The following is a 14734-nucleotide window of genomic DNA, read 5'->3' on the forward strand; positions in this document are numbered from 1 at the left end:
TACTATTTGACATTGTACTAGAAACACTAGCAGTAGCAATTAGAGAAGATAAAGGAATTGAAGGCATCAAAATAGGCAAGGAGGAGACCAAGTTATCACTCTTTGCGGATGACATGATGGTCTACTTAAAGAATCCTAGAGATTCAACCAAAAAGCTAATTGAAATAATCAACAACTTTAGCAAAGTTGCAGGATACAAAATAAACCCACATAAATCATCAGCTTTTCTATATATCTCCAACACAGCTCAGCAGCAAGAACTAGAAAGAGAAATCCCATTCAAAATCACCTTAGACAAAATAAAATACCTAGGAATCTATCTCCCAAGACAAACACAGGAACTATATGAACACAACTACAAAACACTCGCCACACAACTAAAACTAGACCTGAACAAATGGGAAAACATTAACTGCTCATGGATAGGATGAGCCAATATAATAAAAATGACCATCCTACCCAAACTTATTTATCTATTTAGTGCCATACCCATTGAACTACCAAAATACTTCTTCACTGATTTAGAAAAAACCATAACAAAGTTCATTTGGAAGAACAAAAGATCAAGGATATCCAGGGAAATAATGAAAAAAAAAACACATACGATGGGGGCCTTGCAGTCCCTGACCTAAAACTATATTACAAAGCAGCAGTCATCAAAACAATTTGGTACTGGCTAAGAAACAGAAAGGAAGATCAGTGGAATAGACTGGGGAAAAGCGACCTCAGCAAGACAGTATACGATAAACCCAAAGATACCAGCTTTTGGGACAAAAATCCACTATTCGATAAAAACTGCTGGGAAAATTGGAAGACAGTGTGGGAGAGACTAGGAATAGATCAACACCTCACACCCTACACCAAGATAAATTCAAAATGGGTGAGTGACTTAAACATAAAGAAGGAAACCATAAGTAAATTGGGTAAACACAGAATAGTATACATGTCAGACCTTTGGGAGGGGAAAGGCTTTAAAACCAAGCAAGATATAGAAAGAATCACAAAATATAAAATAAATAATTTTGACAACATCAAACTAAAAAGCTTTTGTACAAACAAAACCAATGTAACTAAAATCAGAAGGGAAACAACAAATTGGGAAAAAATCTTCATAGAAACCTCTGACAAAGGTTTAATTACTCATATTTATAATGAGCTAAATCAATTGTACAAAAAATCAAGCCATTCTCCAATTGATAAATGGGCAAGGGAAATGGATAGGCAGTTCTCAGATAAAGAAATCAAAACTATTAACAAGCACATGAAGAAGTGCTCTACATCTCTTATAATCAGAGAGATGCAAATAAAAATAACTCTGAGGTATCACCTCACACCTAGCAGATTGGCTAACATAACAGCAAAGGAAAGTAATGAATGCTGGAGGGGATGTGGCAAAGTAGGGACATTAATTCATTGCTGATGGAGTTGTGAATTGATCCAACCATTCTGGAGGGCAATTTGGAACTATGCCCAAAGGGCGACAGAAGAATATCTACCCTTTGACCCAGCCATAGCACTGCTGGGTCTGTACCCCAAAGAGATAATGGACACAAAGACTTGTACAAAAATATTCATAGCTTCGCTCTTTGTGGTGGCCCAAAACTGGAAAACGAGGGGATGCCCATCAATTGGGGAATGGCTGAACAAACTGTGGTATATGTTGGTGATGGAGTACTATTGTGCTAAAAGGAATAATAAAGTGGAGAAGTTCCATGGAGACTGGAACAACCTCCAGGAAGTGATGCAGAGCGAGAGGAGCAGAACCAGGAGAACATTGTACACAGAGACTAATACACTGTGGTATAATCGAACGTAATGGACTTCTCCATTAGTGGCGGTGTAATGTCCCTGAACAACTTGCAGGGATCCAGGAGAAAAAAAAACACCATTCATAAGCAAAGGATAAACTATGGGAGTGGAAACACCGAGGAAAAGCAACTGCCTGAATACAGAGGTTGAGGGGACATGACAGAGGAGAGACTCTAAATGAACACTCTAATGTAAATATTATCAACATGGCAATGGGTTCAAATCAAGAAAACGGGTAATGGATTTGCGCGTCGGCTATGGGGGGTAAGGGTGGGGCGGAGGGGGAGGAAAAGAAAATGATCTATGTCTTTAATGAATATTGCTTGGAAATGATCAAATAAAATATAATTTTAAAAAAATATTTAAGAGGAAATATATAATCAACCTAAAACAAGAACTGGAGCCAATCTGGAAAGGGCTTTAAAAGCCCAAGAAATGAGCATATGTTTTGTCCTAGATAATAGTAGGAAACCACAGGAGCTTCTGGAGCAAAGTAGTAATGTGGTCATACCTGTGCTTTAGACACATTAATTTGGCACTTGTTTGGAAGATGGATTGAAGAAAGAAAAAAAAAATGTACATATACAAGAAAGTGGAGAGAATGAAATTGGAAATAGGAGATGTTTGGGACATAAAAATCATTAATTTAGTTAGATTAGATATGGGAGATGGATGAGAGAAAAAAACAACTCTCAGATCCTATGATGTGACTGGAAGAATAGTGGTGCTCAGCTGAAATAAGGAAGATAAGAGGGAAGACACTTTAGGGGAAAAAGTCAGGGACTGACTCTTATGCCATATCCTCATTTTTAGCAAAAGTTATGGCATGTAATGGTCTCTTAATAATGACTATTTACTGTCAATGAATTCTTATTTTGGATTCTTATGATCAGATGAAGATATCCAGTGGAGAAGTTAGCAATATGGGACTCAGGAGAAAGATTAAAGCTGGATACCTATATCATAGTGTAATGATAGTTAAATATACAGAAACTAATAAGATCACTGAGAGTATTTAAAGAAAAGAAGTGATCCCAGCAAAGAACCAGTAGAATCACAAATGGAGTAGGACATAAACAATGACTCTAGAAAGGGGAGAGAAATGTAGTTCAGAGAGGAAACAAACCAAAGCAGAGCAGGCTCACAAAAACCCAAGGAAAGAGTATCTAGAAAAAAAGGATGGTTAATAGTCTCAAATGCTACAAAGCCATTAAGAAGAATAAAAAATGAAAAAAGACACAACATAAGAGGCTAATTAGATCTCATAGACTCTAAGAGTTCCAAGGAATCTCAAAAGTCATTTAGTCCAACTTCCTACCATATATCAATGAATGAATGAAAAAGTATTTATTAGTCGTTTATTATATACCAAGTACTATATTCTGTATTGGAGACACAAGTAGAAAAGGCAAGACAGTCCCTACTCTCTAAGAACTTACATTCTAATTAATAGAAAAAATACATTAAAAAGAGTTCAACTACAAGGTGAATGGGAAGGCTGTAATAGTAGAGTTATAGAGATAAGAGTAAGTTTTAAGAGAAATTGAAAGTTGTCTTTAAGGTGCTAGCATGGGCACATGCTAGGAACTCTGTAGAAATGATTCTGGAATATAGGGTGCAGAGGAGGAAAAGTTTTGAAGGTACAACTGACACTTCTTCCTGTCCTAGGCTGAGGAAAGGAAGGAGGAGTTCTTATTGGCTACCTTGATCTAACCTGTTTTTGGAGAAGTTTAGAGGTTCCTAAGACACTGAAATACATCCAAAGAAGATATAACTTTACCTGCTGCATTTTAACAACTTGCCCAAAAGGTTTTGCCCGGAAAATTCTTGTCTGTGGACGCTGAGGTTTTACCTCAGGGTTCAGACCCACTTTGGGTGGACTTAGCCAATTTGAGTCCATTTTTAGCAGACTAGAGACAACTCCTAAGAAAGATAACCAAATCAACCACTGAGGGTTATAGCCAGGTAGAGCCGTGAGGATTTTTGTGCTAGAAAAGGGAGCTGGTAGAGTAGACTTGAAGAACAGAAGAGGGAAATTTCTCATGAGGGAAATTTACCCTCACCCTAACCCTAAAATTTGTGTATTTGAGAGCTAGTTTCCCTTAGTGTCAAGGCCACCTCATTTAATCCTGAGTCTTCACTTCAATCTATAAATAAAAATAGTTAATGTTTTTCATACAGTATAGTCTTCAAGACTTCTTCAAGACACTTACCCAGACAAGTGAAGTGAAACAACTTCCTAGGTGGTTGTCATCATCAATCCACCTTAGTCCTTCTCTTGATATCAATATATCCATTTTTTAAGGACCAAGGAGACATAGAGGCCAGGCCTCCATCTCACCAGAAAAAAATAAAATTATTGGCTCTTAGTTCATCTAAGTAGCATGAGTTGCCACATCACTATTCTTCCTGTGCTGTCTCACTGGATCTAAGTGGCCAATACACAGGGGTAGAGATCCAAGGAAGGCAAGCAAGGCAAGGCATGTTGTATCTTCTCATCACTCATTCACACCTAATTGGGTCAGTAAAAAATACAAAGGGAAGGCAAAAGGAAAGGCAATCAGAGTCTGCATAGCATTCCTATCAAGCAGTTGAACCTTGGAGATAAACTTTGTCTAATTGCCTTCATAATAGTTTGTCACTTAGCTTCAGGCTATGGAAGATGCAAAGTATGTATACTCACATACAGAATTCAAGGTTCTCAAATTTCTTACTGTATGTTATTGTGTAGAAAGGGCACCCAGTACAGTAGTACAAATCTTAAGATGTTTCATCTTCATCTGAATTTGTGTTGACAACAGAGAAATATCTAATCCTCCAACTCCTTTTTCTTTTCTTGTATAGCGTCATTTTAGCATCTTTGTGCTCTCCTTCCCTGGAGTAGATGCATTGTATTCAATCTATAGCACCATCTTGACTCAGCATCTAAAACTTGGTAACTTTCCAGCATCACTGCTGAATTCCACCCCCCGACTCATTAACTTGGCCATTACCTTCCATCAGAAGATTGCTGCCACTTTTCTCCCCACAGCAATAAAATTCCATTATATCTTCAATCTCCGAGATTTCTCCAACATTTTCCAAGTGAGTGCATCATCATCATCATCCATTATAGCTAACATTTGTATAGTTGTCTAGGGCCTTAAAGTGCTTTATGAACCTTGTCTCATTTAATCCTCATGCCAGCCCTTTGAGGTAAATTCTGATGGTATCTTCATTTTGCAATTGAAAGATTGAGGTGCAAAAAAATTAACTTGCTCATGGTCATACAACAAATAAATGCTGGAGTTGAAATTTGAACCTAAATCTCTTCTGACTCTAAGCCCAGCACTTATCCCATTGCCTCTTGGCAATGACTTTTAGAATCTGGAATGGAGAAGTATGAGTTTGTTTTAAGAAATGAATCTGATCCTCAATGACTATGCCATTGGATTACTAAAGGAAATGTTAATGCCAAAGCTCTTGATATATTGCATAGACTCAGAGGGAGCCTCACGTAATCAACAGAAGGTAAATGAATCTTATGGGTTATACAAACAAGAGCTTCAAGGACATCATTTATTGTCACCAAACATTGTAACAGGAAGTAATCTTACAGAAATCTTGTCCAAATATTTTATAAATGTGGTAGATCAAGTGGGAAAAAAAGTTATTTGCCCAAGATTAAACAGCAACTTACTGACAGATCTGGAGTTTAAAACCAGACCTCCTGATGTCTAATCTAATGCTATTTTCACTACATCAAGTTACTTCTAGATCACTGTCTCTAGTAAAATAGAAATGTTCTTTCTTGTGTGTGGGTGCAGAAAGGAGAGTTTCAAGGTCTTCAGCATGATTCTATGTCTGTCTGAGGAAGGAAAGTGACACCAAAAATCAGTAGAATTCCAAATTCATTTGTCTTTTTCTGGTGGTAAATCACTAAAACTCTCATTACCTTTGGATTGAGCTGTCCCCACTCCACCCCCCAAAAAAATATATATGCTTTATGTCTTGTGATCCTCAGTCATGAGCATTGCTGAAGACTCTAAGGTTCTTGAGTACTTGTTCTCATCACTTCCCAACCTCTAACTGGTGTCCTTGCCTACAGTTTCTCCCTTTTCTGTCCCATTTTCCAAGTGAGTGCATGCACCTGTCAGAGTCATTTTTCTAGGAAACCAGTCTAATTGTGTCACTAAACTTCTCAGAAACTTCTCAATGACAGCTCATTACCTATGAAAATGGATTATTTAGCATCTAATACCCTCTAAAATTCTCTCTTATTCTGTGATCCCAACAAATACAAGATTCTATTATCCAATACCTAGACTCTGCTCCCTCACAGAATTGCTAATTTCCTTCAAACTCATCTCAAGTACAATTCACAAGAAGAGCTCTTGATACCTGTCCCCTGCTGCTAGTCCTCTCCCCTTTCTGCCTCAAGCAGTATTGTTATTAATTTTTATATATTTTATACAGTAGATTTAATGATAGATGTTATACCCTCATTCACACTTATTGTTAAATTTTCATTTCTGTATCCCTACCACAGGCACAATTTCTGCACATAATAGGGCTTTATTTGTTTGTTGGTTAATTGATTATATACCTCTTTGTTCATTTTACCTTTCCCTAACCTAATTTGTATTGAGTGAAGTTTCTCTTTTAACAAAATCTCTGATATATGTACATTAAGAACACATACATTGATGACAGACTCACTGTCTTATGAGTCTATTGTAGTCTGCCTGAGTGGTGGAACTCAATGATTCCTTTCATTTCCAAATTGACAGAGAAGAGGTTTCCCTTATATAGACTGTGTGTGAATGTAATTCTTCAGATTAGTGATCAGTCCATAAAGATTTTTTTTAAGTCTGACCTTCTGTTTTAAAATTGACAATAAGTATCAATTCCAAGGCAGAAGAGTGGTATGGGCTAGGAAATTGGGATTAAGTGACATGCCCAGGGTCACACAGCTAGGAAGTGTCTAAGGCCAGTTTTGAACCCAGGTCCTTCGGAGTTTAGGCCCAGCATTCTAGCCACCGACCAATCTAGCTATGAGGAAGATATTATAACACAAATGAGATTGGCAAACAAATGCAAGGAAATGGAAGGTTGAATGAAATCAATGAGAGAGAAAGAAGATTCCAAAAAGAATGTGGTCAGGAGGCAGGTAGAAAACCAGTAGCTGAAGAAAAAAAAGGCTAATAGACAGGCTTGCTCTGAATTCCTGGCTATGCATTGAATCAATATTGAAAAGAGTGGAGCTTAGCTCTGAAGAACAGCTTGGCTCTGAAGACTCTTTTCAGTTCATCAAAAACATCCCCTCTTGGACACTTAATTTCATTTCCCCTGTATTGAACCCCATAGGAGATTAGGGAAACCTGATATTCCCTCTTTCCTTCTCCCACCTTCCTAAATTCCCTCCTTTAAGAATAAACCCCTTTCATAAAGAGCTGTAATGTGAGATTAGGCTTTTGAAACTAATAACTTAATATCTGAGAAAGAGCTGTTAAGATCAACTGTGGGAGGAACAAGAAGTGAGGTGGGAGGGAAGGATTGTAGATCCCAGCCTTCCTTCTACCTTATTTCCTGGTGTGATTGCTCCAACCCTTATCTGTTACTATAATTATCTTAAAAGGAACAATTATTATAGTTTAGGCCCAGCTTTCTAGCCACTGACCAATCTAGCTGCCAAACTATACCAAGCATTCCTAAATCATTCAGATGCTTTCTTGCATATGCGTCCCAAGAATAAAATCATCAGTAAACATCAGCTCCTTCAGTAATTTTTCCTTATTACATTGAATTGAAAATTTCCTGAATATCCATAAGCATATTCCTGTCTTTTCTCACACCATAGCTTAACAATGCAAAGCATAATACACACTTACCCCAAACCTATTAGGACTCCTCCTAACTCTTAATCTCAACTCTACCTATTGAAATCCCATTCTTCATTAAATATCTACCTTAAGTAGTAACTTCTCCAGGATTCCTTCCTTGGTCCTTCCATCTAAGTATAATCTCATACTCCTTTTGTCCTTTAAGTCATTCCAATTACATTCTAGAATGCATTTAATTACGTTTAAATTTCCACTATAATTACTCATATTCATGACTCCTGAAACTACATCTGCTTTGATGCTACTGTCCAGGTGCCAAGCGTATGCCATTCATTTACCATAAACATGGGTCTTCAGTACTGATGAAGCAAGTCCCAGAATTTGAACCCAGAAGTTCAAATTAATGGCACAAATATATACTTATTACTGGTCAGGGCAAACCTTCATAATGAAAGCTGCCCTGGACTGAAATTACAATGCAGTTTTTATAGGGTACAAGATACAAAGCAAACTATGATCATTAATGAGACATAACCTTGATGGAGCAAGCAATCCTTATCATCTAGAAGCTAATATTTGTCAGTGGTGTGGGATACAGGACCTTCCATTGTCTATATTATCCTAGCCTGGCTGCAGTGAGGGAATTACTTTCTCATGAATCCTGACTTTTATGTTGTTTTGGTTCTGAGCTGACTTTCACAGGTAAGCTCAGTTCTGATTTCTGTTTTCCCCAGGGAAAAACAGGTTTTCTGGTCAAAGACCTAGTTTACCTCACTTCACTGACAGTAGAATTTGCTTTTCTCAGACAAGTAGCTTCTGAAGAGGAGGTTCACATTCATAGAAATTCATGTTGTAGATATTCAACAATGAAAATTGTTAAATATTGTCTAGATTATATTTCCCAAAGTGTGTCAGGTCAGAGTCTTAATACAAATACCTAATACTTTGGGATAATTTGTAGACCAGATATAAGTATGATGGTTTAGAATTATATATAAAATCTAGTCTGAATTACTATTTCAAAATTCGGGTTTGGAGTAATCAGTAAGCACTATGTGGGAACTTCTCTTATGAATTTTTTAATATTCCATTTGCATATTCATTTCTGGATTAGATCACTGGATTATAAACTCTGTAAAAGCAAGGATTTTATCTTGCTTATTTTCATATTTCCACCTTAATATCCAGCACAGTGATTTTGCATATTTTTTTGGCCTGAAACTGTCTTTCTAATGGCCTATAAGAAACTCCTCCTACCAATTCAGATCAGTAACCATTCTTCCTAGAAAGTTGCATAGAGCACTAAATCATGATTTGCCTAATCTCAACAGCTATTATATGTCAGAAGTAGGACTTAATTTAAACTCAAACTCTCCAAGGCCAATATGCTATCAACCATGCCATGTTATGTTACTGCTATATTTTGCATATTAATTGATACTTAACAAGTGATTATTAAATAAATGAGTGAATAAATTAATGAGTCAATAAATAATGAAACAATCTAGATTTTGCGGGGAACATTTGTGGAAGGGAAACACAATTGAAAAGCTAATTGTCTCTTTATTATAATGGTTTCGTGTTCTTGCAGGGCATTCTCTTTTCAACAGTGGAAAGTGTTAAAACCACATCAGACCTTGTGAAGCTCTATCTTCATGAGTCCAATCGGGTTTATCGCGATAAGATGGTTGAAGACAATGACTTTGACAACTTTGATAAAATCCAAATTGAAGTGGTAAATAATTTCTTTGATGTAAGTATGAGATATTCAAGTGGAAAATAATTTTGCAGATGAGAGAGAAAACAGAAAACACATAGCCCACAGGTTGGAGAGAAAATTACGAGGCTAAGTGAAAGAGAAGGACAATTTGACATCTTACTGCTCTACCTGGATTATTGACCTGAATGAAAATTTGAAAACCAAGAAATAACCTCTGAAGCAAATCACAGAAATCAAATCTTAGAATTGAGAAGGAAACTTATACAATGAAAAGCTATCTTCTGTCAAGTCCCTAATACATGTGTATCCATACTTGGCTGGAATATTTACCCACATAGAGAGAGTAAGGGTTACAGGGATAGAGAGAATAAGAGAGAAAGACTCACTGTTTTATGAGTTAGCCTATTATGTTCTGCCTAAAAGGCAGAATTTAATCCTAAATTAATAATGAAGAATTATATAGATTGTAGAGATCTTCTCTTCTACTAGTTAAAAGGTATTTCTGTGCCTAATTCTGGCAAGATTCCATGTTTTCGTATGTTCCATATTCTTATGTTTTCTTGCATGTGTACTATGAGAATATAGTAAAACATCAGTTCCTGAATAATTCTTTCTTAGTATAGTGTGAATCTTAAAAATTCTCAGACCCTACTTCATAAGATTTGGTCAAGACCATTCCCCACTTTAAACAATGAAGGTAATTGATCAGGGATGTGAGAACTCTACTCCACCCATACTTAAGCATACTTTAGGGGAAGATAAAGTTGTAAACTCTTTACTGAACAATGAAAAGTACTTAACCCATACTTATAGTGAGGCCAAGCACTTAAGCTAAGTCTATTTTTAGATCTAATACAAAGGGGTGCTAAGTACCTATGAAGGCCAAATTAATCACTAAAAAGTCAAGCAACTTGCAAACTTGCAAGGGGCAAAGAGGTGTGAATTACTCAAAAGTTTAGTCTAAGGTGTGAGTTAAGAATGGTCTGTCCTTTGGAAAACGTCTACTGTGATTGGTAGATGTGAGAACTTAGGGGAGGTGACATAAGAGAAAATTCTCTTTAAAAGAAACTCTCTCTGAGAGAATTGTGGTGGCTGGCTGAAAATTCAGTTTGCCAAAGCTGAATTGGAGCTCGGACTAGTTGGAGTAGCTGGGTCTCTCTGAACACTAGTATCTTGCTTGGGATTTGTGGTGAGTGGATTAAAGACTGACTGATCTCTCGTAGGGCTTGGGCCGAGGCTGGCCTAGGCTGGCCTGGGCTGGCCTACCCCTTTTCTCATTATTTCCTCTTACTCTCTCTCTCCTTTTCATTAATTCCTTAATTTGTATTAATTAAAATCTCCATAAAAACCCAGCTGACTTGGGTATATTTCATATTTGGGAATTTTTCCCTGGCGACCACTTTATATTTGATTTAACTCAAGACAATATCTTGAAACCATATTTCCATGGTCACAGTTTATACCAACCACTCTTTTATCTGTCACAGTTTATGCCTAACACTACTTTAACTGTCACAATAGTTAGTTGGAAGAGTTTCATAGGTTTCTGAAAGCCTATTCTAATGACAATTTCAATAAGATTGCATATAAAATATATGCTAAAAAGCTACATACCCCATCACCCTCTAGTAATATAACTTTGACATTTTCTTGATAGATGGCAGAATCAGATTTGTTTCTTTAGTCTTAAACTATGATTCATCTGTGTAAGGAGCACTCTTTATCAATATAAATCAGTAGTTGTTCAAGTAAACTTGTAGTCTTAGCAAGTTGCCTAGGATATTAATAGTGACCTGCCCAAGGTTCCACAGCCAGGTTGCGTCAGAGACAAGCCTTGAACCAAAGACCAACTCTTAATTCATTCACTACAACACTATCAACAATGTCAAATGCCATTATGCAATCATACTTTCATGGTATTTTTGTGAGGCAGTTACCATGTTTCATATGTCATATTGCCACTAAAATATTCAAAAATAAATGGTAAGCTATGGGGGATAGGTTTCTAACAGTTATACTGTGATCTGTACTGCCATATAAAGTAATGAATTTCTTATGAAGAGTCTTAAATGAGAGACTTTAACCTGTCAAAGATACTGAAAAAGAAATTCCTCCCTTAAACTAGGTGACCTCTAAATACTCTTTAACTCTTATGTGTTTATTGTTCCAAACTGTTCAGACCACATTACACATATATAAGCATATGCATACACATGCAAAAAAGGGAAAAAATTAATATTGAACATAAAAATACAAAGGAGAGAAAATTCTCTTTCTTAGACATCCTACCCTTTTGTTTATTCCCATTATCTTTTTTAAAAAATATTTAAGCAAAACAAATTCTTCTCTTATCCAAAGTCATATCCAAAAGGAAGGAAAGCAGAAAGGAGGGAGAGAAAAATAGAGGAAGGAAGCAAAAAAAGGAAGGAGGGGGAAAAAGGGAAAATATGCTTCAAGCCATACTCTTTGAGACCATTAGCTCTTAGTCTGGAGATACAGTTCTTTGGAACTGTAATTGGTCATGGTATTAATCAGATTTCCTAAGTCTTTCAAAATTGTTTATCTGTACATAATTGTTGTATAAATCGTATTCTTGGTCCTGCTTCACTTTGCATTATTTCATATAATTATAAAAGGAGTCATTTAGTTGTTAACTATAATTTATTTAATATTTAATATTGCTATGGTTTGATAAATAAGATAGTCCGCAGGAAAGAGTAGTTAAGTTGGTAGAAGAAAGGGGATATGTAAAAGGATAGAATAGAGAATGGAGAGAAAAAATAAGAGAGAATAAACAGATGATTATCAAAAAATATCATGTTTAATTCAAAATACAACTATTCCAGACAAGTGGATTGGCCTTGACATTTGGTCTTCTTTTGAATCTCTCACTCTATATAGTAGAACTATTCTACCTTGTGGGAGGAGGGATGCTGATTAAAAATCTGTCTGGCTAGCCTTAAAGGGGGCATCATCTTGGTCTATTATATTTTCAAACTCAGTGATTTCGGGCTTGCTCCTTTCACCATCATTTTAACCACATCCCCTTCTTTAGTCTAAAAACCCCTGAAAGAGCCTTCAATCTCACCTCACCTTATAGATTTTTGTAACTCGGGAAGTATTTTCTCTTGGCATTTGAAATACTTCAAGAAACAAGGTGACAAGAGGCCCAAAGATCCACAAAAACAGGCCCTATAGATTGTTAAGTGAGGGATCTTGTTACTAAGTCATTCAACTCTGTTACAAACACTGGATGTTTTTGTAGTAACATAGACTCTTTTCTCCTAGCTAACAAAGAAAAACTAATTAAGGAGGGGAAGGATAGAGGGAGTTAAATAAAAGTAACAAAATTAGGTAAAGGTTAGCAGGAACTCTAATTACCAGCCAGATGCACCCAGGAAAGATTAAGTAGTTTAGGCTAGAAATGAGCAATTCCTTACAAAGTATAAGTTTTTCAGGCAAACTAGTCTCTTCAGATTCAATTCTGTTTCCCCACACCCCCTTCCTAATGTGAAAACCTAATCAAGTGGAATAATGTCCATGAAAATTTATTCAGTCTGCATATAGGAAGCCATTCAACCCTAATCCCACCTTTAAGGGTCATATTACTCTGAATGGCTAAAAATGAAATGGCTCCCTGAGTCCTTCTAGATGTCACTTTGTGCATTCCCTTTTGCTAAATCCCTACTCTATGCCTAATCAAATAGGGAATGTTTTAAGTACAAACCTGACAATGATAGAAAATAATGTCTATCATCCAATCTGACTGTCAATTTATTCATCCTGTCCACCTAAATTCAGGGCTTGCCATTAGGCAATTTCCTTATTCATAAAATAAGGAGGTTCTACTCTCTGAAATCCCTTCAAGTGCTAGATCTTTGATCCTATGACCTTATGATTTTCTTTGGCCACAGCCAGTCATTAATTAAGTAAATTAATTAAATAAAAAAATTACATGGTACACAAGTACCAGCTATATTTTGTGGGTCATTTTCCCATCCTTTCTTCATTATTTTGATTAGCCTGTATGTGGTTCAAGATTTTTCAGAATTCAGCTTCATGTTGCTGGCTCATTAATAAAATTAGCTTAGTACTGTCACGATCAGTCTTCTGTATTATATCATTCTTTGAGTGAGTAAATGGACCCTTTATTTCCTTTTCTATGTTTTTCCTAAGACAGCAGTATTTCTTATTGCACTGAATTTGGGGTTGATCCAGATGTCTGGCATTCTATATTGTTTGTATTTCAATGCTCCTTAATCCATCTGCATAATTATTTTGTGAATAACCTTGGAAACCATCTAGTGCAATCCAAAGCTGAACAAGAGTACCCTTATATTATATTTGACAAGTAGTAGTCCAAACTTCTTTGTTTGACAACTTCTAGTGAGAAGAAATCCACTATATCCCTAGGTAGCCCATTCCATTTAAAATAGCTATAATTGTTTGAAAATTTTTTCTTCCCTCAAACCTAAATTTCCCTCTTTATACCTTATAGATATTTCTAGGAGTCCTGCCCCCTGAGTCCAAACAGAAAATGTCTAATCTTCCTTTCACAGTAGACTTGGCTTTCTCTATAAAATTTAAACACCATTTTGGGTAACCATCTATTCATCCTCTCTTATTCTTAATCCATCACTCATTCTCTCCTAGACACTCTTTCTTTTTGTTCCCAGTAGTTGGTGTGTTTTATTAGGAAATTTTGTCTTATTTTCACTGTGACTAATTTGAAGACTTCTCCTTATCTCTCAAATTCAGCTTTACTATGCCTTCCTTGCATTAAGGGAGTGCTCTTCAAAGCACGCACACTTTTCTTTTAGGTGGATTTATTTCTCTATGCCCTCATAGCTATTCAGGTTAAAGATTCTTCCTTCACCTTTGAAAACCTGCTCTTCCCTCTTAGGTACATCATTTTCTTTATGACCTTTATCTATATCTCATCTATTATGCATCTAGACTCAGACAAGATATTTTACTTCATCTTATCCCTTAAAATGGGGGAAAAAAACTGTCCATTTGTCTAAGGCTTAAAGAGTGGTGGGTCAGCTAAATAACTCAATGGATTGAGAGCCATGCCTAGAGACAGAAGGTCCTGGGCTCAAATCTGACACCAGACACTTCCTAGCTATGTGACCCTGGACAAGTCACATAACTCCCATTGCTTGACCCTTACAACTCTTCTTCCTTGAAACCAAAACATAATATTAATTCTAAGATGGAAGGTAAGGGTTAATAAAGAAGTCTACTTATTCTTTTACTGTTTAGGGGAAGACTATATTCGTTTTATAGTCTTACATTTTATAAGGCTTTTATTGAACAGTCACTAAATTTCAAGGAATATGCTTTGTCATTTACTTATAAAGGAATTGCATTTGCACCTCTA

At 36.3% G+C, this 14734-nt stretch overlaps 1 protein-coding gene across 11 annotated transcripts in view; it reads left to right on the forward strand.

Moving 5' to 3' along the window:
* Window positions 1-14734, forward strand: part of DNAH9 (dynein axonemal heavy chain 9) — a 755194-nt gene that overhangs the window by 447702 nt on the left and 292758 nt on the right. For 10 of the 11 annotated variants that reach the window (XM_056817453.1, XM_056817454.1, XM_056817455.1 and 7 more), the window contains 2 exons: window positions 4654-4893; window positions 9223-9384. In XM_056817453.1, coding sequence (XP_056673431.1) covers window positions 4654-4893; window positions 9223-9384 — 402 coding nt within the window. The remainder of the gene's footprint in view (window positions 1-4653; window positions 4894-9222; window positions 9385-14734) is intronic. The other variant, XM_016430769.2, reaches the window with a different exon arrangement.

The sequence above is a fragment of the Monodelphis domestica genome, chromosome 2, assembly GCF_027887165.1.
Source record: "Monodelphis domestica isolate mMonDom1 chromosome 2, mMonDom1.pri, whole genome shotgun sequence".
Lineage (NCBI taxonomy): Eukaryota > Metazoa > Chordata > Mammalia > Didelphimorphia > Didelphidae > Monodelphis > Monodelphis domestica.